General features: G+C 38.6%; 3 protein-coding genes across 3 annotated transcripts; all 3 read right to left on the bottom strand.

The window, feature by feature from the left end:
- Positions 1-1,678: 1,678 nt before the first annotated feature.
- Positions 1,679-5,964, bottom strand: pip4p1b (phosphatidylinositol-4,5-bisphosphate 4-phosphatase 1b). The gene is made up of 7 exons (XM_056263589.1): positions 5,712-5,964; positions 4,301-4,491; positions 4,063-4,169; positions 2,441-2,546; positions 2,283-2,335; positions 2,101-2,191; positions 1,679-2,003 (listed from the first exon to the last, which is right to left on the bottom strand). The coding sequence occupies exons 1-7, from the start codon at positions 5,812-5,814 to the stop codon at positions 1,860-1,862; spliced, it is 795 nt and encodes a 264-aa protein (XP_056119564.1). The 5' UTR covers positions 5,815-5,964; the 3' UTR covers positions 1,679-1,859.
- A 451-nt stretch (positions 5,965-6,415) lies between these two features.
- Positions 6,416-20,284, bottom strand: zgc:77880 (zf-DHHC domain-containing protein). Its single transcript, XM_056263588.1, has 9 exons — positions 20,124-20,284; positions 18,481-18,569; positions 17,423-17,496; positions 17,091-17,203; positions 15,579-15,640; positions 14,407-14,527; positions 14,216-14,288; positions 13,554-13,698; positions 6,416-7,197 (listed from the first exon to the last, which is right to left on the bottom strand). The coding sequence occupies exons 1-9, from the start codon at positions 20,246-20,248 to the stop codon at positions 7,106-7,108; spliced, it is 894 nt and encodes a 297-aa protein (XP_056119563.1). The 5' UTR covers positions 20,249-20,284; the 3' UTR covers positions 6,416-7,105.
- A 437-nt stretch (positions 20,285-20,721) lies between these two features.
- On the bottom strand, positions 20,722-24,069 carry eif3f (eukaryotic translation initiation factor 3, subunit F). Its single transcript, XM_056263600.1, has 8 exons — positions 23,916-24,069; positions 23,641-23,711; positions 23,268-23,347; positions 22,424-22,561; positions 22,240-22,331; positions 21,996-22,132; positions 21,374-21,487; positions 20,722-20,893 (listed from the first exon to the last, which is right to left on the bottom strand). Exons 1-8 carry the CDS (start codon positions 24,025-24,027, stop codon positions 20,816-20,818), a joined length of 822 nt encoding a protein of 273 aa, XP_056119575.1. The 5' UTR covers positions 24,028-24,069; the 3' UTR covers positions 20,722-20,815.
- Positions 24,070-25,810: the final 1,741 nt, after the last annotated feature.

The raw sequence follows: 25,810 nt of genomic DNA, 5'->3' as shown, positions 1-25,810 counted from the left end.
CAGAACTCCTAACACATACAAATACTCAGGAATTGTTCAAACTTTTTAGTCACAAAGGAACATACGAAAATGATCAACAACAAAGTCAACAATGACAAGGATAGGATTTACCACGTTAAAATGTAGTGCAACTACATGATATATATAAACATTTTAAACAAAAATTAAACAAGTAAATGCACAGTACAACTGCACAATCATGTAAACAAATCAACACAACAAAAATAAAAACTTACTGGTCACTTCTGCATTTCACAGAATAGGTATAAGTATTATAGTATTAGTATTAATATCTGTATTCTCCATTTAAGAGTGCAATGCAAAGAGTTCATTTCAGCTGGAAATGATTCTATGCGATTGGTCAGCACAGGTTTACATCTTATTATAATCAGAAAAAAACGTGCAAAAATTGTACCTTTAGGAATACAACACCCTGTCACTGCGGGCTAAAACCCTTCAAGGGACAGCGTTGTACCTTATTTGTGCCTAAAAGTGTCTAGCAACACCTTAAGGGTACATATTACTACTCTAAGGTACTAATATGCATATTTTAGGGGTAATATAAAGTACTGCCCCAGTGACAAGGGCTGTTGTACCCCTAAAGGTACTAATTTTGCATATTTATTTCTGATAGTGAAGATATAAGTTAATCACAGCAATGCTCCTTGATGAACATTTACATTCATCAGCATTTGAAAGTTTATGCAGATTGTGTCTCTTTTAGAAATAGTCAAAATTAATAATAATCTCTGCCTGTAATCTACTGGGTAATGCTACAATAATTAATAGCATACAAGGTTTTTTAAAAACTGCATCAACAAAAGTAACATACGGATCATTAGAAATCTCTAGAATCTCTGTAATATTGCTTGGTGTCAGATGGGAAAAAAAAATTAGTTAGTAAGCAAAGCATAATTTGGTGCCTAAGCTGTTTTTGAGGGTATGCTGAATGCTGTAGGAGGAAAAAGAGGAAGGTAAGGGTTTGATCTAAGTATGGGCCACAGACATTCAGATTCAATGAATAATATCCATGGAAAAGCAATAAAATACATTGAAAGAATAAATCAACTTCGTTGTTGCCTATGATTCAATCTATAGCACATTCCAATAATTTGTGATATTAAAATGCACTTTCTAAAAAATAGATCAGCTTTTGCTATTTCCCCTTTTCTTCTAAACCTTCAGCGTGTTTTCATTTCCTTTTTTCTTATTCATACCCTACAAATTTCAATAAAGCTATAAGCTGCAGTTCCTCTATATATATAACAACAGAGCACACCGTCATGTGAGGCACTTACAAGTTCTGTCAGCAATTCAGCCACGATCTCATTCTAACTATAATGCTTCTGTATATATATATATGTGTGATACCACAATGATGTCAGAGTCAATTCACAGGGCAAAAAAAAAAAAAAAGCCTGTTTCAGCAGATACTGATTCTGCAACTAAACTAGAAGTTCTTGTCCTACTGTCAATGCAGAAATACTTTTGTTTCTCTATGCGCTTTTAAAGTGTGCAGTGTTTAGGAAGCGGGTTCCCATTAGGAATGTGGATAGATTGGGTTTGACATTTAAATTATTTGGGTGAAAAGTGGGTCATACTTTTACCCCAAAAGGAATTAAAATAATAATTGAATTAATTATCTAGAAGAATAATTATTCTTTGTTTTTGTTTTTTTGGCCTATTGAACTTTATTTTGCATTGATTTTAGGGGGAAATATGGATTTTTACTGACAGTTCTTCACCCATTTAGACAGAGCATCTCTCCATTAACATCCCTTTTGGCTCAGTTTTCTTTTTCACTTGGACTTATTCTCGTCTACACTCCATCTCGACCTCCTGCTCCTCCTTGCTCTCTTCTATGAGTAGTTGTGGAGTGGTTCACTGATTTTCATGCAGGCCCAATGTAGGGCTCTGACCAAAGTGATCAGCACCAGGAGAATGAAGAACACCCAGGATACATAAATCCCCTTATATGTCCGTGCATTCCACCACGTACCAGCCTACAGAGAAAGAAAGGGAACAGAGTAAAGATATTTCCAGGCATTCTGAAATGGCAACTCTTTGAAATAATGAACTCTAAAATGCTTTTATTCTTACAATCAATCCCGCAGTCGTTATGATGAAGATCAAACACAACATGAAGCATTTCAAACTCCGCTTTCTAGGGTACCTCTGGCCGATCGATGAGCTATATTGATGAAAGGAATGGAATTTACTTGTAATCAATGTAAGTGTGTGGTACTAAATAGAAGAAGGTCTATGGATAGTATTTAACATACACTTTTCTGCAGTGTGGACACCGAGCCAATGTCCGATCTGTAAATTCTGTCCACTAAATCAACAACAGAAAGACATTGTTACAGATACAGTATTAAGACAAAATGAATCAATATAGAGCTTTGAAATGTTCACTTATATGAATAAGAAAAGTTCTTACCAGAAAAGTGTTTGCACAGTGGCCACAGGAAACTCTGGCACCGCTAGGCTGAGGATTCGGACTTCCTGCACCCAGATGAACTGGACCTAAATTGATAATTCGCTTACTGATCCCCCCAAAAAAGACACACATACACACAAAAACATTTAAATAACTCAGAATTAAAACTAATATTTTATTTGACTTTGACAAAAAATTTAAAATTGACAACCATGGTGTATGAATATACACTACCATTCAAAAGTTTGGAGTTGATAAGATTTTTGAAACATTTTGAACATTAATGTAGTATAATTCAGCTTCATGGTACAGTCAGAGCCATAGAGAGAAAGAGTTGCGACACTCTTTGATGTCGCCGCGACGGCTGTCACGTGGTTCATGTAAGCGCCAATAGTTCCAAAACGTACGCGGGCTGTCATGTTCTTCTATGGACAGACAGCAGCGATTGCATTATTAAACGGTAAATATAAAATAAAACACACACCCAAGTACTTTTTAAGCTGTTATTGCGTTTTGTTAATGTCAGTTTTGCATTTGGAGAGGCAGGGTGACAACTTAGATAAGTTTTAGGCTATATTTTTGGAGGGAAAAGCTTAGTGTTCATGTTCGCATGGGTAGTAATAGCACTGGCTTTAGCGGCTCTAACTTAACTTTTCCATGTCATTCACCTGATGATGGACGTCTCATGATATTTATTTTAGCACAACTGGGCTGTATTAGGCTATTGATTCCCGTGATCTTGCTTATAAATTCCGATTCAGCCATTAGCCTACCTTCGTGATCACGCAAAGAGGTCTGCAGTCCGTTCAGAATTCCAACCAACATAAAATATAAATAATTACGCTGTGCATGTACAAATGAATGATTTAGGAGGGAAATAGACTGCTCCCATAACGTAGAAAGCAACGACTATATACAGCAATGTTCGGTGAATATTCAACCGAAAAATATTCTTCATAAAATTAAACCGGAGAGATAGTTAATGAGTGAATTAACTATGTTCCTAAATACATATAAGCACATACATAGCCCTAACCCATTTAAATAAATGAATTGTGTGTGTGTGTGTGTGTGTGTGTGTGTGTGTGTGTGTGTGTGTGTGTGTGTATGTATATAATATTATATATAGGCTATATATATATATATATATATATATACATATAAAATATTATTAAAAATATTATATATTATATACATCAGGTTACCAGTTAGCTAACGTTAGTGAAGTGTTGGTCACGTAAGCTATCGCTGCAATTAACCTATTATCTTCCAATAAACATTTACTAAAACTGGCTACATAAAATATAACTACAGACTAGATTCACGAGAGGTCGGCTAATGTGTGTAAAAGTAAAAAAATACAGTAATTTCATTAATTTACCAGCGAACGTACTTCTGAAGCACTGAAAATGAATGGGGTTCAATGGAGAAACTATCAGTGTTTGGAACTATTGGCCGCTCCACGACACGCGTTACTTCCGCATTCCAAAGTTCCTATGGCGGTCTATGGGAGTGTCGCAACTCTTTCTCTCTATGGCTCTGGGTACAGTATATCTGATATCATCAATGTACCATGGCATGAGTCATGAATTATGGTAATGACTCCTTTTAAATTCTCTCACCAGTAAGGTCGAGGGCAGGCGATCCTCTGCGAGGTAACTTTGCAGATGAGAAGACAGTTACACGGACACCTCACATACTTCTTTCCTGCTGGAGCATTCTTTATGGGCTAGATAAATCAGGAAGTGATGTCATGGTCTTTCACTTAAATCTAGTTCAGTTTTCATCACCTCGCTAAAACATCAAACAGCATGTATGTTCGAGGAATGGAATCCTAAACGGATGCGCTTGTTAACTCACTGTAGCCTCATTGCAGACTCCGCATTTGACCACATGCTGGTGGATTTTGCCCTCCACACTAATAAGCGACTGACACACTCTGCAGCCGATGACAGAAGCGCTGCCGCTCTCCGGAGAGCCCAGCGGGGAGTACGGTGGAGGAGCCTCTCCCAGCATCGACGAGGGAGGAGCTGACGGGAACGCTGGGAAATCTGGGATGGAAAGAGAGCATGAGAGAGGATGTAAGGCAAGCAGAAAGTGAGAAAAAAAAGAAAAGGATTGGCAATGCTGCCACTAAAAATGACAATGAAATATACAGAACTGGAGATTTTCCTTTGCAATATTATTAACTCTCTTATTGCATGTATTATCAAAGCAATGTTAAAAAAATATGTACTTTTTTTGCATAAAATGGAACTTATTACTAATAATATTATGCAATAATTTGTAAATTAATCTTTGTATGTCGCCTGTGACAACAGAAAGAAATTAATAAATTATTTATTTAAATATTTGCAGTGAAACAGATGGGTACTTCTTTTACTAATATCAGAACGCAAAGAGATAAGAACAATATTATCGAACATTTTCTTTACACATTTTTACACAATTATTGTAATAAAGAAAATATCAATTTCAGACTTCGTATCATATCATAATAGACTTTACACTATGGAAATTACATTCAAACTTAATTTTTTACTTAAATTAATAAGTTTGTATAAATTATGGATATACTTAAATGTTACTGTAAGTTGCCTAAAAAATGTCTGAATACATATGTATAGGCAAAATATTAATAGATAGATAGATAGAATATTTAACACAAATAAAAGGTTTATTCAACATAATCCCCTCATTATTGCTAATACTAACCATATTAACTATTTTTTATCTTCTTTTCTTTTACCAAGACGAGCAACATTGCGTGTAGAAGATGGTTACATGATTACATTAACATTAATTAGTCAGTTTAAACGTTTTTTAATGTTCAGGCTGATAGTCAATAGTACTTGGGCTGATATACTGATAAGCCTGAGTGCAAAAATCATGATTCCATTAGTCATGCGTTTCAGGTGTACTGTAATCTGGCACTAATCTACTTGTGCTGTGCTTAGGATCGGCAGGTAACAGATTACTGCAAATTAAATCACATAATCGACATATGTTGATCTGCGTACAGTGACACACTTTACGCTATATAAAAGTCACATTAAAATTAATAAATAAGGGGATTCTAAATACTTTTGCTCCACAGCATGTGAGCGTGGGGATCATCACAGGAGCGATTGAGCGCTCCAGTCGAACTGAATCGAATAGAATCATAAGTTTAATTTAGTTTACGATGCCCACACATGCTGTGTAGGTAGACTGCTCAATAGGGTTTTAGACACAGCCACTGTCTGTCAATGCGGATCAGGTTTTGACTCACTCTCTGGTTTTGTCAGCGGTCGGTAGGTCTCATCTACCGGTGACAGCCCGTTCATTCCATCGCGACTGTCCGACAGCAAAGGCGATCGCTCACCGTCAGCCATGTCGTAAACGAGCACAAGTCCGCAAAAAAAGCACGCTGTGGATGTTTGCTGCTGGTAAATATTCTCACGAAGAGCAAAAGTGATACGTGAAAGTAAAGCTTCTCCAGGAAGCGTCACATAATCACATGATTTCTGCTACCAGGAAGTCGACAACAAAAATAACAACACAAGCGCGTGATCGCGGATTCGGCCAATTAGCGACGAGCTCACAAGCATTGAAAAATTAATATAATCCCGTTTTAATTAGCTCTCACTCATTTAGGTGTGCTGTGCTTCAAGTGAAATATTAATGTTCACCGTTCCCTACACACAGCTTTTTAAAAGCTACCTATAATAGAGACTGTCAAACATTATGAGTTTATGAACTAAATCCTTTTCATTACAGCTTTATACTTTATTATTCTGTGATCATGTGTTGTGTCATGACTGTATATAAATATATACACAGAAAACAAAAACATCTAGCTTTAACACACACATATAAAACATTCCTGCCATTCAAATCATAAAAAAGACATTATGACTAATTGTGAAGATCTCTAACTTGATTAAATGCCTCTATTATTATTGTAGATTTCCTGAATAATAAAACACAATGATCTACATGTAACACTTTTGGTTTATTTTCACTTAAACTTATTTTAAAGCAAAAAATAAATAAAAAGCCAGAATTTGAAAAGATGTCTTTTACTTCACATAAATCAGAGCAGCATTAAGACACAAACATCCACAGTTAAATTACAATAAATATCAATGTAAACATTATCAATATACAAGTTCATCTGTTATGTACACACATCCCTCAAGCTGTCCATAAAACAGCAAAAACATTTAAGATTTTAAACAAATAAAAACAAGCACTTCAACAAGTAGTCCAGTACCCTGAAAATGCAACACTTTTGTCAGAAATTAAAGTTATAAAATACATCTTTATATACAATCCGTATGTAAAATGGAGTACAGTCCATGTACTCCAAAACACACAATAAAATGTATGATTAAATTAAAATGAAATCCATTAATTATCCTGGGTTATTTGAAACACAGAAAGGAAAACGATCCAGGTTTGTAAAGGAAGTCCCTTTTGTAACAGTATTTGTATCTGAGTGTGTGTGTGTGTGAGATAGAGAAGCAGTAAGCGAAAGTCAGTGTACAAAAACACTCACACAGAGAGAAGCACTCTTCCTTCATAGCTGAAATTTGCACCTCAGTAACATAATATTCACAGTGTCCTACACACGATGAAATACTGATGGAAAGTTCAAAGGAACCAATGAAAAACTGATTAGTGTTACACATTGTAATCAGGAAGTGCTGAATAACTGATGCCGCCAACAGAAGGGGGGGAGGAATGGAGCGGGAACAGCCAACATAGTATAGAACCTGTCAATATGAGAGAAATACAAATGGAAAAACAGTCACCATTATATGCACTACCATTCAAAAGTTTGATTTTAATAAAAGTATAAAAAAATTCATACTTCTACTCAGCAAGGAGTCATTAAATTGATCAAATTTATAATCATCAAATCAGCATATTAGAATGGATCATGTGACTGAAGACTGGAGGAATGATGCTGAAAATTCAGCTTTTCCCCACACATGAATAAATTACACTTTAAAATATGTTAAAATAAGAAAAATTTCATAATGTTTCTCAATTTTACTGTATTTTTGATCAAATAAAATGTACCCTTGGTGAGCATAAGAGACACTTAAATATCAAACACATAAAAAATAAAATAAATAAAAACGTTCTTTTAATGGTTCCAACCCAAAACTTTTGAATGCTAGAATAACATATTCCTCAATGCTTTGGATTTCTGACAGTCACAAGCTTGAAGAATCAAAACAGGGGGGTGTTTTAGAAAGCAGGTTATGCCACACACCTAGGAAACTTTAAGAAAAAAAGATTTCCATTACACGAGAGTAGATGTTAAAACTTCATGCTGATTTGTACTCGGCTTTCGCCAAGATAAGCACAACTAAGACGTAGCTTTACAGTAAACTATGCTTCTCCATCCATTTACGCTTCTTTCCATAAGGTAGTGTGACTCCCCTTCTGTCCGGCGTTAACGGCAGCAGTGTACTTGGCGCGTTAGCACACGCGACGGCTGCAACTACAGGACCAGCACGACAACCGTCTGGATTGAACCGAGTAGGGGACATCTCTAGGGTCTTCAAGTGGGCACCTTCCGTCCTCAGTGTTTCGTCGACTAGCCCACGACACCTCAAGAGGGCTCGACAGTGACTCTGGCGTCCCAGAGTCACCCCCCTCCGTCCCCCACTCAACTCAGCCCAGCTTACTGACCTCTACATCCCTCCTGCTGCTGAGACCTAACCACAATATCACAATCTCTCCGCGACCCAACCATACGCGCCAACCCGTTGACTAAGGCTGTCGAGCCCCACTGGTGCGTTAATATGCAGTTTCAGTGGACAACGGTTCCGTATGGCATACCACCTACCGCAAAACACAATATCTACCCAACCACCCGTCATTCACGCAATATCCACAGGAACGTATACAAACAAACCAACAGACTCTACAAGTTTCCAAGAACTATACGAAACCGTAGCGTGGCGGCCTGTACACAGCCAGCTAGAATCTTTCCGTCTCAACCACAGCCAGTTGCTGCTCCTTTCTGCTGCTTCAGATAAGTTCTTTACTGTGCGACGCAACTCTTGGCCACTGAATCCGACGTCTCTGAGGAACCGGGTTGTAGAGTGTGCCACAAAACCTCGACAACCCACTTCCACTGGATAAACCTGGACTCTCCATCCTCGCTGTTCTGCTTCAGTGGCCAGATGAGCATACCGCAGTTTCTTCCTCTCATTTGCCTCATCTACCGCATCCTCCCATGGCACTGTTAACTCTATCAGTTGAACAATGCGTGCTGATCCAGACCACAAAACAATATCTGGTCGTAGGTTAGTGGTGGCAATCTGAGGTGGAAAAATAAGCCGTTGGTCAAGATCAGCCAGCATCTTCCAGTCCCTAGCAGCTTCCAGTTGTCCTGGGCGAGAATTGGTGTTAACACCTTTTCTTGGTGGTTGCTCGCCTGGGCGGAGGAATGTTGTCTTCTGCGTGTAATGTTTTGCTAGAACAGGTGGCAACTTATTGGTCATGTTACGCTTGCCTTCTAATGCTAAAGCCAAACATCGCAGTACTTGGTCATGGCGCCAAGTAAACCGACCTTGGCTAAGAGCCACCTTACATCCTGTCAAAATGTGCCTTAATGTGGCAGGTGATGAACACAAAGGACAAGAGGGATCCTCTCCTACCCAGAGGTTTAGGTTCTGCGGTGATGGGAGAACATCATATGTTGACCTAATAAGGAAACTGATCCTACTCTCTTCCATTGACCAAAGGTCTTGCCAGCCCATCTTACGTTGTTCCACACTCTCCCATCTCATCCACTCTCCCTGCTTGGCCTGTGAAATGGCCTTTATACACCTCATCCTCTCCTCCTGCTGTCACACCTCGTTGACTACCAGCTTCCTCCTTTGAGCTGGGCCTGCCTTGTGCCATTTAGGAGGAGCTAAACTGAGCCCAAAACCCCCTCTTCCATGCTGTACCTGTCCCACGATATCCCTAATTTGAAGGGCAGCCTTTGCCTCTACTACAGATTTCTTTGCTGACCACTTTCTACCAGTTTTTAACACAGGGGCTGCCTCCCTTACACATTTGTCGCGTGACTCTACTAAGGTCATTTCCAGTCTGACCTTGGCACACTTGAACTCCTCGGTTAAAGCAGAGACTGGCAGCTGCAATATTCCTTTACTATAAAGTCCTACTCTGCTGAGGCAGCGTGGAACTCCCAACCATTTCCTGATGTATGAACTTACCAACGCTTCCAGCTTATCCACTGTTGTCAAAGAAACCTCGTACACGGTCAGTGGCCACAGCAACCTCGGCAGTAGACCAAACTGAAAGCACCAGAGTTTTAGTTTACCAGGTAGAGCACAGCTGTTTATGCTCTTCAACCCTTCCACTGCTTGTCGTCTAACTTCTCCCACCCGAACTGTGTCCTTTAGATCCCCATCGTACCATCTCCCAAGACTCTTCACTGGCTTCTCAGAAACTGTTGGTATTGCCTCACCATTAATGAAGAATGTTTTATCTACTACCTTTCCTTTAACTATCGAGATGCTCCTTGATTTAGAGGGCTTAAATTTCATTCGTGCCCATTCAATATTATCTGTTAACTTCCCCAATAACCGATTAGTGCAGGCTACTGTTGTAGTCATGGTTGTCATGTCATCCATGTATGCTCTGATTGGTGGTAGTCGCATCCCAGAAGCCAAGCGCTCTCCTCCTACTACCCATCTTGATGCCCTCATGATTACTTCCATCGCCATGGTAAAAGCCAGTGGAGAAATGGTGCATCCTGCCATTATTCCAACCTCTAGGCATTGCCATGCAGTGCTGAATTTTGGAGTTGAGAAACTGAATTGCAAATCTCCAAAATAGGCTTTCACTAAATTTGTTATTGACATTGGTACTCTGAAAAAATCAAATGCTGCCCAAAGAAGCTCATGTGGCACTGAACCATATGCATTAGCCAAATCCAGGAATGTCACATGGAGCTCCTTCCTCTCCTTTTTAGCTGACTGAATTCGTTGCCAGATAACATTGATGTGTTCTAAGCATCCTGAGAACCCTGGAATACCCGCTTTTTGAACTGAGGTGTCAATGAAGCCATTCTTTAACAGGTAGGTGGACAATCTCTGGGCAATAATGCTGAAGAAAATCTTACCCTCAACGTTTAATAGTGAAATAGGACGAAACTGACTGATGCTTGTAGCATCTTTTTCTTTATGTATAAAGACTCCACCTGCTCTGCGCCATGCTCTAGGTACAACCTGTTTTTCCCATGCCACTTTTATCAATTTCCACAGAATTCGCAGAACTCCTGAAGCACTCTTGTACACTCTGTACGGAACTCCATTAGGCCCTGGAGACGATGAAGCCCTTGCCTTTCTCACAGCCTGCTCTACCTCTTTCCACTTAGGTGCACAGACCTCCATTTGGTATTCTGGTGGGTTGATAGGTGGTATGTCTGATGGAATTGACATAGGCTCATGCCTTTTTGCATCTGTATGCGTGTCCTCCAAATATCTCTCTAGCTCAATCCTAGATGTTTTTAAAGTGCCATTCTTCTCACTGGTGAATAACTTCTTTACGAATTTGAATGGGTCTTTATAGAAATTAGCCCTCGCACGTTCCTTCTTTTTGTAGCGTTTCCGTAGGCGCTCAGCTCTGCGTAATGTTGCCAGCTTATCTTTTATGGCCCTTTGTAGGAGATTGAGTCCCTCCTTTGGTTCGTATCCGTATGATTGCGGTTGGGTTGCGGAGGGTTTGGGTTGCGGAGAGTTGTGAGATTATGGTTTTCTAACACCTACTCCCGTGTAATGGAAATCATTATGAACATCAGCTATGCTAATTATTTCCCATCTGCCTTTCTGCTGTTATCTCGGGACGCTTGTCCCGAGAAAAATGGCGTTCGTAGGCTCCAGTTTGGTATCCTGCCTCTCACGGGGATTTCGGATGCCTCAACGCCTGTGATGAGAAGACCAACGCCTGTGAAGAGACGACTCAACGCCTGCGAAGAGACGACTCAACGCCGGCGATATGTTATCCCCTAAATATTACATGATTAACTAAATGTATTTTTTCCAGGTACTCTCTGATATGCACTTACTGTAAAGCTTCTTTAAAACCCTATGATTGTTAGCCAGAGGAGAACTGGCCCCTGACTAGCCTGGGTTCTCCCAAGGTTTTTTTCTCCATCCAATCTGATGGAGTTTTGGTTCCTTGCCACTGTCGCCTTGCTTTTGGCTTGCTTAGTTGGGGATATTTAATATTCAACAATATTATTGAACTGTGTTGTACTACTTTCATGTTATCACTGTGAAGCTGCTTTGATGCAATCTGTATTGTGAAAAGCGCTATATAAATAAATGTGACTTGACTTGACTCCTTCTGACTTTGTTCTGCTCTTTTCCATTGCTTCCTCAGCTGTCTCCTTTCTCTAACTAACCCTTGAATTTTCTGCTGCCGTCTAGACATTCCAGGAGTAGTTTGTACTTTTTCCTTCCTTTTTTCCACACCAAACCTCTCACTTCCATATGCGTAAATGATGTCCCCAAATTTATCCAGCTTCTTTTCAACTGTACCAGTTAATCTTTCCAATTCAAAGCATAGATCTGTGTTTACCGTGTCCCATGCAGTTTTCTCACAAGCTCTTGGCCATCTAACTCCAGGCCTATGCCCGTTGAGGTTCTTTTCTCTCTTATGCTGGTTAGCCTGACCGGGTTCACAAGTATGAATATGTTCATCACTAACTGTGAAAGCCCTCCTTTCGTCAATGACAGGGTGCTGATATCCTGCGAGCTGTGGTTTGCTTCCTGTCGCTGGATTTCATTCGACTGACTTGACTGACTTCGTAAGAAGTACTGATCAATGCGAGGCCCTTGTCCCTTCTCCCTCAAGCATTTCATTTTACCCTTGATGAACCTTCAAACCCCCTGACCGTTGTCACCTTGCTCCAGCCACAGACACAAACTTGGAGTTCAATGACTTTACTTACTGCAGATCTTGAACTAGTCTTACTCTCCATACTCATATCCGTTTCCATTCCTAAGTCGTTAACCATGTTGTCCAACATTGAGTCATCTTCCGCCCCCGCTCTCGCAGACTCTAGGGGTATTTTTCTCTTTAATTTCTCAGAAGCCTTGGGCGGGTGTCTCCAGCATCCTGTAAACACGGAGCTGGATACTGCCGACAAGGGTAGCTAACCCTTACCAGCCCCATTGGGGTCTCTTTCCTCCTGTCAGCTGTCTCTCCAGGCTGTCACAAGGTCTTTCCCTGGTTGCCAGCAGCACTATTCACCGCAGTCACTGGATGTATCCAGATCTTCATGATTTCCATTACACGAGAGTAGATGTTAAAACTTCATGCTGATTTGTACTCGGCTTTCGCCAAGATAAGCAAAACTAAGACGTAGCTTTACAGTAAACTATGCTTCTCCATCCATTTACGCTTCTTTCCATAAGGTAGTGTGACTCCCCTTCTGTCCGGCGTTAACGGCAGCAGTGTACTTGGCGCGTTAGCACACGCGACGGCTGCAACTACAGGACCAGCACGACAACCGTCTGGATTGAACTATGCATTTAATAAGTAAATGCATAACCTACATTTTTGGCTCCAGAGAAGGAAGTAACTTTCAGGGCAAGTAGCAATAGCAACTTACTCTCTGATTATAATCTGCTGTAGAACTTTATACAGCCGCATTATCTTTACAAGTACGGTTTTTATTTATTTATTTATAACCCAAACAAATTATATACTTGTTCACAGTTGTCAAAAAACATATTTCTGCATCATCAAAGTATGGTACGTAGAAAGAGAAAAGAGAAAAAAAGGATAAGATTAAAAATGATTGCACAACAGCCCAATAGGTGGTGATATCCACTGAAACTATAACTCGCCAAGTATGGTGCGCTTCTTATGGTTATCCATTGACGACGATGTCTTTATGTACTCACTGTGCACGCAAGTAAACTCTGGGTTACCAATAGGAGGTTGATTGAACTAACTCTTCACAGGAGTTTTGGAACCGACATATCATGAGTAAGCATTATTGGGGTTAATCAGCTGAGAGTTCAGGGTATATGTGACAGTAAGTTAACCTTGCTTTCTGGAATACCCCCTAGATGAAAATAGTTTAACTCACCACGTCCAAAAACCTCCCTCAGCAATGCGATTTTTGGCTTTCTTGTGTGTGTAATGTGTGTCGGGTGGGTGTTGTTGAGTTTGTCTTTCATTAGTCTGTTCCTCATCTGCTCGATGGGCGTCTCATCTGTTATAATGGACACCAGCTTAGGACAAAAACAAGAGAGACAGATGACAGATCATCACATGCAAAATCATTTCAATTTCAACCATTGCATAAGATTTGAATAAAAATGTGTTTAGAAAGCCAAAAGAGAATAGTGTTAGAGTTTTACACCGTCTCTACACCAGACGTGAGCAATGCGACAACGCGTCAAAAGCATTTAGAACCCATTATAAACAGCGATGCTGTCTACACTGGATGCCAAACATTTTGGTTACCAGCATTCACACATTATCAGAGTATCTTCTTTTGTGTTCTGCAAAGGAAAATTATGCATACAGGTTTGGAACGGCATGAGGTTGTGTAAATGATTTTCATTTTGGGGTGAACTATCCCTATAAAGAATAATATTCCAGCCTCCCCATGCAAACACTGTAGCAAAGTATGTAAGTACAACACTGTGGCTGTGTGTGAACACATTTTTCAAAATGTTAGTCTATAATGTCAACTATGGTCCAAAATATATAGTCCCACTGAAGCTATATAATGTTGAAGCATACCTGGTCATAAAATATCACCAAGACAAACACTCCAAAAAGTATTGACTCCACCAGCAGAATGATATAATGTGCCCTTCAGAACAAATGACCAAGAACAGAGTGAGAAAAGCAAAAAGCTAACAAAAGTACTTAATATCTTAATCAATATTGATAATCATTATAGTGTACATCAGTAGTACATTGTAACTTACACAATAAGATGTTTGCTGGGAGATTCTTCTCCTTCTTTATCTTCATCTCCCTCTCTTTCACTCCTTATTCTCCACACCCATGCTGACACCACCAGCGCCATGGAATACAAGCTGGCCATGCCTACAGAGATGTGGCATTAGAGGAGAGAAATGGAAAGTCAGATGAAAAAATTGAAAATAAAATCTGCATCCAACAGGGCTCCTTGAGGGCTACTGTCCTGCACAGTTTAGCTTCAACCCTAATTGAACACAGCTTAACCAGCTAAACAAGGTCTTACTTGACCAGGGATGTCCAAATAAAATCCCATAAAAACACGTGACAATCAGGATGTGACATGTTTGCTGACTTTTTTGGCCTTCCTTTACTCCTTGATAAACACAAACTTTTTTCTTTGTTCCTTGACCAACACAAACTTTCTTCTTTGTTAATGTGCAATGTGAACGTTGATCTGCATTAAAACCCCTGGTCAAAGAGTCGCACGATAACTACGTCATTGCAACGACACACCCCTTACGGCATTGGCCCTGACTTTTCCGGGACTGATGCCGGCAATTTTACTAGGTCCCCATCCCGTGAATGATCCTGGGATCAATCCCGGGACGTGTTTGGGTTCACACAGAAGGCACTCCAGCAATTCTTTGGGATCAACGCTCTGTGTGAAAGGGGCTCTGGTCTAGTTAGATCTTTTTTGAAAAAAAAAAAAAAGCCAGCGCCAGCATTTTTTAAAATCATTTTTACAAAAGTTTCAAGGAACCCAGAATATTTTGTAGTATGAATATCTAAACTAAATATATCAACATAACCTCTGCTTTAAAAAAAAAATCTAGCTTCATGCATTCTTTTTTATCAACATTTGAATGTGGGCAGGTTTCAAGAAACAAAGTTTTAACTAAAACGCTGAGAAAAACGAATTTTTATCAAAAACTACGTCAAGATCAGATTCAAAACATAGACAGAGTAGATTGCGCCCCCTACCATATAACAGTGAAAACACGGAAAGCCGGAAAATTCCTTCAATGCTGGGGAAGCGTTTTCTCATAAATGGGAAAATTCCGTCAATGGTAGGGAAAGAGTTAAGAGGGGTTGGAGCTGATCTCTACAGGATAGTGGCCCTCCAGGAGCAGGTTTGAACACCATTGTTATAAAAACACCCCATGTTCTTAAAACTCACCTGTGTAGAAGAGGAACTGAATGAAGTACTTCTGATTGAGCTCTCCAACACAGTTATTGATCCTATAAAAGACCAAGCACATATGCAAATGCATTAATCAGAGACATGACAAAAACTGTAACGGTCACACTTTATAATAGATGTTATAAAGTACATAAATACTATTAACTACTATTGTACTTTAAAAAAAATCTTAGGTACAATGTTCTTATTTTGACCACGTTGATTGGTGGTATGGATAGGTTTAAGAGTGGGTTAAGATGTAAGGGAAGGGTCAACAGTGTAATTACCGTATAGATGTAAGTACAGAAATTAATTACAGCTATAATTACATGTAGGTATTTTTTTATTTAACAGTACCGTGTGAAAACATGCATGTACACAAAAGTACATTGTATCAGATGAATCATTAAAGGAACACTCCGAGTTTTTGGGACTTTAGCCTATTCACCTTATCCCCCAGAGTTAGATGAGTCCATACATACCTTTTTCATCTCCGTGCGTGCTATAAGTCTGTTTGACGCACCCGCCGCTAGCCTAGCTTAGCACAAAGACTGGATGTAAATGGTTGCAGCTAGCATACTAATCCAAACAAGTGACAAAATAACGCAAACATTTTCCTATTTACATGTTGTGATTTGTATAGTCACAGAGTGTATAGCACGCACGGAGATGAAAAAGGTATGTATGGACTCATCTAACTCTGGGGGATAAGGTGAGCCTATTCACCTTAGTCCCAAAAAGTCGGAGTGTTCCTTTAAAATGCAACTATACAGTTGTTAAAGAGGACCTAGTATGCTTTGTTGTATTTTCAACTTTCTTTAGTGTGTAATGTGGCTGTTTGAGAATAAGAAAGGTCTGCAATTTCTGCAAAGTTACAAAGCACACAGTCACTCGAAGGGGAGTTTTCTCCATATCAGTCCGCATTGTTTCTGAACTCTGCTTAGATTGTAGTTTTGCATTTCCTTCCAGGAATGTACACGTAACAATATTCCTAATGTAAATAATTGCCGCCCAAGAAAATAATTCCCACCAAAAAAAAAGGACGAGGCCTGGTTGAGCTGCGTTAGTAGTTTTTTTAAACTCGTGGTTATGGCGTGACGTGTCCAAAACACACTCGAGCGATTGACCAATCATAACACACTGGTCCTGCTGCCCAATCAGAGCACATTGTGCTTTTTAGAAGGAGGGGCTTCATAGAGACTGGAACTAAACAGATCATTACTGAGAGACTGGGAAGAGAGGTGCTGCAATAACGTAATATATAAAAAATGTGGTGTTTTTTGAGCATTCAAGCATGAAAACTTAGACTCAAGATCAATACTTTATAAAAGGGCATAATAGGTCCTCTTTAAAGACACTTAATATAAAGTGGGATCTATTACACATGGCATTTTGTATAGCACAAATATGTTGCATATACTTAAGATATTTTATAGGCAGCCAGAAACGGCAGATACATATACAGTTAAGTTGATAACACTGGCCAATGGAGAATGAGGAGAGACTAACCACGGGCAGTGATGGTCCATTCTTCTGATGCAGCGCTGACAAACTCTGCAGTGATGGGCTCGAGGAGGCCGATACGTCTCACAGCGACTGCACACTGTCCAGCCCTCACAGCCCTGATTAGAACCAACACAACGATTAAAGTCACAGAGAAAATGCACTGTGATGCAAGCAAGGAAACAGAATACACACTCGGACAATATATCGGTTATCGGCTTTCAAATATAAAGAGTTATCGGTTATCATATCAGCTATAAGTTATCGTATCGGTGTTCATATCACTGCATCCCTAACTTAAATATAGCTACAGTAGTAGACAGATCAGTGACACTCACTCTGTCATTTAGACGGTTGGACTGGGACCTCAAGTCAGAGAAGTCAATGGCTGTCTCAGGTAGAGGAACCATTCCTGTAAAGGTAAATTATAAAAGTTTACACTGATTAACCCTGTAATGCCTAAAATTTGAAATAGTAGTCAGAAAAAAAACTATTTTTTTAATTGAATACATTTTTTATTCAAACATTTAAACACAATATATAAAAAAAAAAATTAAGTTTTGTTTTTAAGTAGTATAGTATGTTTTCATGCCGAATGATATAGATAGAAAATGGGCTCACATTCAAGAAAAAAATATATTTAGAGGCCCAAACTGATCAAAATTTTTACATTTGGTGCAGATGTTATTTATATAGCTTGCAATGTAAATCAATTAGACTTCTTTACAGTTTAGCAGACTAAATACATAAAATGCAAGTAAATATCGCTGTCACTCTATATCTCCCAATAATAAGTCTTAGTTAGATGGTTTTTAAATGCTTAATTTTATTATCAAAGTTCTGTAGTTGTAATTGTTGAGGGCACAAAATATAATCCAATGCAATTCAATGATGATTAAGAGACAAATAAATGTTCATCAAAAGCCTGTGGGATTCATATTTGATTCTAGCATTTTACATGATGTTTCTACAGAATGATGTATGGATAATCAAGTAAACCTAAGTTGCTTCAGTCCAGTAAATGTTCATCTTGAAATATTGCAAACAATATAAAAGATATTCTTATGTTTACTTTATAAAAATCATTAAGGATTTCATAGCAAAAGACATGTGTAACACAATCTGAGGATGAACATTTTGTCCAATTTTACTTGCTCAAAAAAGTATGAATTATCGATCAGGGCAGAGGGCATGTAGAAGATTCAGTACAGAAGGATTTACTGTAAAGTTGAGATTATGTTGATCATTTAGGAGGCTTAGAAATTCATGTATCAAATATGATACAGGAGACTTTATAGGGTTAAAACACAATTTCAGTCAATAGTGTATTAATGAAACCGAGAGAAAACGTATCGGCTCTATTAAATGAGACAAAGCAATGTCAAGGGAAACTCACCAGGGTCGGAGAACACTGCTTTTGAATGGCACGCCAGCAGTAGTAACAGAATAATATTGAACACAGATCCATGGAGAGTGCACCATACACTAAACACAAAGAAAATATACACTTTACACGCTAAAATACCCATAATAAGCATTAAAACCATAGCCACAAAATATTTTGCATATGACATATGTATAAATGCAGTAATTTTGCTAGCTCCTAATATAAAGCGCTTTGGGTGTACAGCAGTACGAAAGCGCTATATAAATGCCTCATTCATTCATTCAATATGACCTACTTAAAATTAAGAAAAATTATCAATAAACAAACAATTTCTTTACATTGTGTGATGGAGTAGACATAATTGTTGTGACAGATAAGCGCAAAAAAAAAGAAAAAAAAACTGCAATAAGGATATATTTGTTTGTTTTTGGAGCTGAATGTACTACTATTACACTATGTAAATATTGATTTACATTAGTTGGAAAGCATATTTGCAGTAACACTGAATGACAACATGCTTTAAATCACTAGTAAGCTTTAATTGGAACTATTGCCACTCAATTTCTCCATGTTTGATAGATACAATGTAATTTGAGTCTACTAAATATAACGAACTAGGCTAAATATTAAAGACTAGTAGGTAAAATCACATTTTATACAAAAATGTCTTCAAGTAGCAAGTCTAGGGACTAGGTTATGCTCCTTTGCTAGACAACACAAACATAAAAAGGATAGGTAACCCAAAAATAAAAATTCTGTCATCATTTACTCACCCTCAAGTTGTTCTAAACCTGTATGAATGTGTTTCTTCTGCTGAACACAAAAGAAGATAATTATGTTGAAGAATATGGGTAACCAGACAGTTGATGGGCCCCATTGACTTCCAATAGTATGGAACAAAAAAAATACTATGGAAGTCCATAGTATTTATTGTAACAAAAAATATACAATGGGGTCCATCAACTGTTTGGATAACAACATTCTTCAAAATATCTTCTTTTGCGTTCAGCTGAGGAAAGAAATTCATACAGGTTTGGAGCGACATGAGGGGGGTGAGTAAATGATGACAGAAGTTTCATTTTTGGGTGAACTATCCCTTTAAATGCGTTTTACTGTATTCAAAGCATTCGGAAGTTTTTTCTTTTTTTATCTGTCATCTTTGACGTTTTCATCCAGTATATAGCAAAATGGGGACAGGTGGGCGCCATAATTTATTCACGGTACAAACCAGCAGCTATTTAAATACCAAGGTACACGTCAAAAAAAGACATTGGAGAGTGGTAAGTTATATTATAACACATTTACATTAGAGTCTTATTTGGCTTGTTAATTTCAGGTGAGATAACCTGCTGAAACCTTAGACTATAGTGTAACACTAGAGACTGAAAGTGTAGTAAACATGATGCACACTACAGCAGTCTGACAACCACATACTAGTTGCTAGTAGTTTAAACGCAATGTAAACACTTTTCGCGGGTGGGAAAACACACCAGAACGCTGATAACAATCAGCACGACCTGTTCTTTTGAACGGCTGTTGCTATGATTCTAAAAAGCTACAATTAAAAAGCGAAGATCTCATGAGCGGCGGGTGCCGTTACGTGAAGCAAACGCTGGGTCTTTAAAGCTTTGTTCATACGGTAACGTACTCACCTTTCAGAGTACGCCGGGATCAGGACATACTGAATCACAACATAGTCGGCGTAAAAGACGCTGAAATAAGTTAAAATGAGACAAATAAAGCCGCACGGGTCTCGCCGACAGCGAAACGCAGCCATCTTTCCATCTGCGGTCTTCCTGATGACGTCAGACAAGGACGCGCGTTACGTAGCCCGCGTTGTCCGTCAAGTGGTTGTTGACCACTTGTGAACGTGTGTATTTCATGGTGTATTTCTGTCAGGTTTCTGCTTATCCTTTAAAAGCGTTTGCTCTCCAGGTGATGGCAGCAATCTTCCACTAAACCACAGCACATTGTCCATGTTATCTCCATGAATGAAAATGAGAAATGTTTTTTTACTATGTAAACCTACTTAAAAAATATATTTTAGGGTAAAAACATTAATAAAGTGGGTGACATTTGTTTTAAAAAAAAACATTATGTTACAAAATCATATTTTATTGCCTAGGGTCTCTGGAGACCTCAACATCCCGAGTATACATTAAAAGGGAAAAGCACAAAAGGGTTATACAAAAATTATACAATTACATTAATAGCTTTACATTTACTTTTGTATTTATTCTTATTTATGTATCTCACAAGCTCTTAGATATCCAAGCACTGTTTTAAACAACTCATCACACAGATTGTTGGAATGACAAACATTTTTATTCATTTCAATTTCAGATCACAGAACAACTAGTTTCTCATTAAGCGCGATCTGAGCTTGAGTGAGATTTGCCAGGTAGGTCACCATCAACAGATCCTGCAAAGAAACAGAAGCACAGGCACACAACTTTAATTTAATCTGAAAGACAGTTCCTACTTTTTTTGAATTTACCAGTTATTTTTGATAGATTTTTTAAAATAATTTTAATTTAGGAAGACCATTATTAAGGCCAATTCACACTGCACTCCCAAATACCGACCAACGGCGTCTCTTTGTCGGATCAGTGTAGCACTCGTCGCTGTCTGTTGCCGCTGGTCGGCGCTTGTTTTCACTAATGAACATGTTGATTCTGCATTTGTCGGGTCACGGGATGTCTGAGAACTGACATACTGTAATCTAGTCACTGTCTGGATTGGTCGGAGTCTGTCTGTGCCGTGTGAATTAGCCTTTAAAGACCATTTTATGACTTTGTGAACTAGCAGATGAAATATTTCTAGAATTTTTATGACTGTGGGAACCCTGATATTAAAGCATTTCAAACATATATAATATCATATTGTACTGAATGTCACTCACATTAATGTTGGAGTTCAGCATGCTCTCAAAGTCTTCTGCTGTGATCTTGGGCACTTTGTTCACAAGATCCATGAGGAAACGACCAACACTGTTATCTGCCACTACTTTACCAGACTAGAAAAAAAATAATGTTGCAGTCATTAAACAATACTGGTAAAAAAAAAATAGTATATATATAGCTTACTATATTGAGACCTAATGCATGGATCTAATATAATGTTACGCACCAGATTTCCCCCCAACTATTTACATTCACTTAAGAAATAACCGACCATGTTTACGTGAATACTCATCAAGACAGATATTGAAAATTCTGTTTTTATCTGACCGTTCAGGTGAAATACACCACTAAAGAGAACAGAACAGAATTCAGGATTGCATGCTGTCTGTGTGCGCGCTTCAGTTGTATCAGTCAGTGCGAGTATTTGACGCATTGAGATCTTTTCCGTGGGTTATTGTGCTTAATAATTCTGTTTAACATTAAACACGTCTCGCACTTTATTTTCTCATTCATGCATGCTCTTTTTAGGAAAACCAAAACTGTGTATTCATTTCATATACATTTAGAAAAAAAAACTGAGGCCACATTATAGAAAATGCATTGTCCCAAAGAGACACTCACCAGCACATCTTCTATGTATGCGAGCACTGTGGAAAGCATTTCTTGTACGCGTCCTGCCGCACTGGCTACCTGGGCCAGGTCTGTGGTCAGTCCGTTGGTGCGACTGGGAGATGCACGAGTCCTCTGTAGAAGTTCAACTATAGAGAGATGTGTTTAATCCATTAGAAGAATGTGCGCAAAAGAAAAAAAGCAATTCTTAAAACATGCAAATGCAAAATGTTTATAAGTGGAGAAAAAACCTGACCTCCAATGCGCTCTGTGTCATAGTAAATGTACTTGACTGACAGTGGGGTGAACATGACACCAACCGTCTTGGCTGGGACGCCCATCTGTGAACTAACAGCACAAACAACAAATAAAATCTTAATGCAGCAGAGGACATCAGGTCAGCAGCAAAAAATAATCAACCTTAGTCCAGATGATAATACCTGACGTAGGCACGGATGTTCATTTTGTTGCTCTGCAGTGCCGTGTCCACGGTGAGGTGAATGGGGTTTGGAGCCTCTCGGCTGTAATACTCATGGATCAGAACAGAATGCTCTGTGATGTCAAATCCTGTGGCATACCTGAAAAATCAAAACAAAAAAACACTTATTTCTGCATGCCATAAAGCTTTAGTACATACTACTTTGCTCCGTTGCTTTGTTACGTGCACCCTGTCACTGCTTAAACTGCCCTGTCAATCATCTTGTCTCAGTTAAAATCCTCCACATTCAATTTAATTTACTACCGTATCGGATGTAGTAGCACATTGAGAAATGTAGTAGCACCAGTTATGGGTCTTTCATGCAGAGAACTCTCCTCATGCGTGTACATAATGATGCAATAACATTGAATAAAAATCTTTTTATCAGGTTAGATAATTAAACAGGAGTTAAACTTCTCTATACTCAACCGTTGATCTCGCACATCTGCCATGTTTGTAGTTCTTTAGACACTTTTTGTAGTTCAAATCGAATCCTCATCAGATAGTATAGATATAAAACTATCTATACTAGTTTTTATATATATATATATATATATATATATATATATAAACTAGTATAGATAGTTTTATTAATTTTGATTGATATTATATTTGTTTTAAAAAGCAAACTGGTGCTGCGTCCAGATAACTATAGTATATACTATAGTTATCTAGTTTGTTACGCATAGTATGTGAATTGGGACGCAGCACCAGTTTGCTTTTTAAAACAAATATAAAATCAATCCTTAGAAAACCTTAGATATTTAGAAAACCTTAGAAATTCATTAACATGAGCGGCCACATACCATCCAACAATGACTTCACTCGGCGAAACCTTCTTATGGAGCTCATACATGTTCTTGGCGAACTCCATGTCAACAGCCACCTATGACACAGACATCGTAAATAAGGATGATGTCACTTTTAGGTGTTGTTAGCTTTGTGTTTGAAGAATGATGTTTTTGGATTTCATGTACAATGATAGGGGGTTCTCTAAAGCACATCCAATAAAATCATGGTACATGTCCAAATTTATGGTGATAGAAAACATTTATAGAAAATACCATGGTATCTATCCAAGTAACCTCTCGGGGAAATGGCATTTCAAAGTACCATAGTATACCACGGATACGTCACTATTTCTCTTAGTGGTGAGTAGGATGATGTTGTGTATCTCACCTCATCTTCAGACTCATTGTGAGGAACAGAGAAGCAGTTGGTGACATCAACTGAATGCTTGTCTGTTGTTCCTGTATGACACACAAATTAAACCAGTTAAGTGATGTTGTTCTTGTAACTTTATCGGATGCGCGCTCTATCTTTCTCTTCCACTCCACTGACTCCAGCCATCCTGCTCGACTACAACACATGCTTCACAAGACAAAACAACGCTTCTGTTGTCTTTATTAAAAGCAACTGTTTGGGATTTTACTCAGAGAATTTACACGACCCACCTAATAATGTTCCGATCACACGACTTGCTCCCTCATTCCTACGCTCGTATGAGTCCGCAATCGATGCCAAAACCACCGGGTGGATTTTCACGACCGGGCCGTGGACCGCCATGATTTCGTAGAGGAAGTGAAGGACGCTGATAAACCGAGAAGAAGAGGGCGAGTGCGTAAGGCAGCACAGGATTTGTGCTTCTGCCCCTAGCGGATATACGTTAAGTGGCTGACACTACATTGGAAATATGGGATTTAAATAGTAATTTATTCATGGGAAAGTTTTTCATTTTTAATATTTGTCCTTAGTAAAAATTACCATGTGATTTTCTTCAGATGTCAGATTTCCTTGCTTCCATGCTCTTTGTAACATAAAAATTCAATTCAAGTATGCATAAACTTGTGGAGTTCATGTCAGCTTGAGTGCTGCTGTCTTTGCAAAAGAGGGAGAGACGATACCAAGACAACAGTAGGCTATGTTAGTTTTCACCAGTTCAAATGTTCCCTCAAATTTTAATGGTGACAATATCATTTATAATGAAAAACAAGTAGCCTATTAGGCTATATTTGAAAGATGCTCAAAACAAGCATTTTCACTACCTAGCAGTCTAGATTTTAGGACTGATGTTTCTACGGATAGTGTAGCCTATTTAGATCATAGTTATAGGCTATATTTAGCCTAATGATGTTCCTTATCATCATTTCTTTTTGTAAGTTAATTTTGAGTCGTCATTTTAATCACCGTTTTGCTTGATAGTCCTGTCGTGGTGTAAAAAAAAAAGAGTATTCTTCCTGTTTTCTTTCTGAGGTCCTTAACAACATTTTCAAAAATCCAGAACAGATTGCTATTTTAAAATAGGATTGTGTGACTCGTTCCACAAGATTCTCAAGTTCTAGAAGCGACACTGGAATACAAACGCAGGGGGCATGTGCCAAACACTAGCATAAACAGCTTTCAAGGTCAAGTGTGTGAACTGAAAAGCAATCCAGCAACAAGAGGAAAAAGCTTACACTCTAAATCCAAGGAAAATACATAAACAACCTTTAACTTCAAGGCCAAAGAAAAACAAAAAGTGACAGGTGCAAGAAATGAGAAAACCGGAAATGAGAAAAACAACATAGGCTAATGTTAATTGCGAAAGTATTAATGGAATATTTGACAACATTATGCTCAGACTTAAGAGTCGGATAAAGGTGAATCTCTCTTTAAAAATCATTGAAAGCTAAAATCATCATCAGGCAGTTTATTCATATCAAAGACGACATTCAGCCAGTCTATCAGTGCTGGTGGATATTTGACTGTACAAGTTACAACAGCAGGTGGCGATAAAGTTCATTACTTTTACTACCCAGATGCCTTGTTAGTGTCTGTTTCCTTGGACTGCTATAAGCAAAGACTATAGACAGAGATAGTCTCTTTATAGAATATAGTGGCTTTGCTATAAGCTATCCGCCATATTGGAACGGTCAAATCTGGCCCGTGCCACTCGAGAGCAAAGTTGACTTTACTGCACCGGCTCGGCAACCTAGTTATTCACATGAATATATCTGCAATAGACATAGGAGATGGTTTTCACAGCATTTAGTTTATCATTATTGTGATAAATCTGCAAGTGGACATGTTTATTGAATTATAGGCCTACATAAAAACACAAGCCAGAACATTCACACCTCTGAAAGGTTATCCCATTTCGGCTAGAATTTACAGCTTGGTGGTTTTTACAGCCATAGGCTGCGCAAAGTTGTGACATTTTAGATAAAAATTCATCGATTTTTTTTAGTGTTAGTTATGAACAGCTTCATGTTAACCGTTCCGACATGGTGGACACATCGACTGGAGCTTTCGAATGTGGCAAAGATCAACGTCAGCTGGCATTTTAACGTCGAGTCACTGTTGAATCAAC

Source organism: Rhinichthys klamathensis, unplaced genomic scaffold, assembly GCF_029890125.1.
Source record: "Rhinichthys klamathensis goyatoka isolate OS25496 unplaced genomic scaffold, OSU_Roscu_1.1 h1tg000208l_1, whole genome shotgun sequence".
Lineage (NCBI taxonomy): Eukaryota > Metazoa > Chordata > Actinopteri > Cypriniformes > Leuciscidae > Rhinichthys > Rhinichthys klamathensis.
The sequence above is the reverse complement of the archived record's forward strand: the minus strand, read 5'-3'. Positions and strand labels throughout refer to the sequence as shown.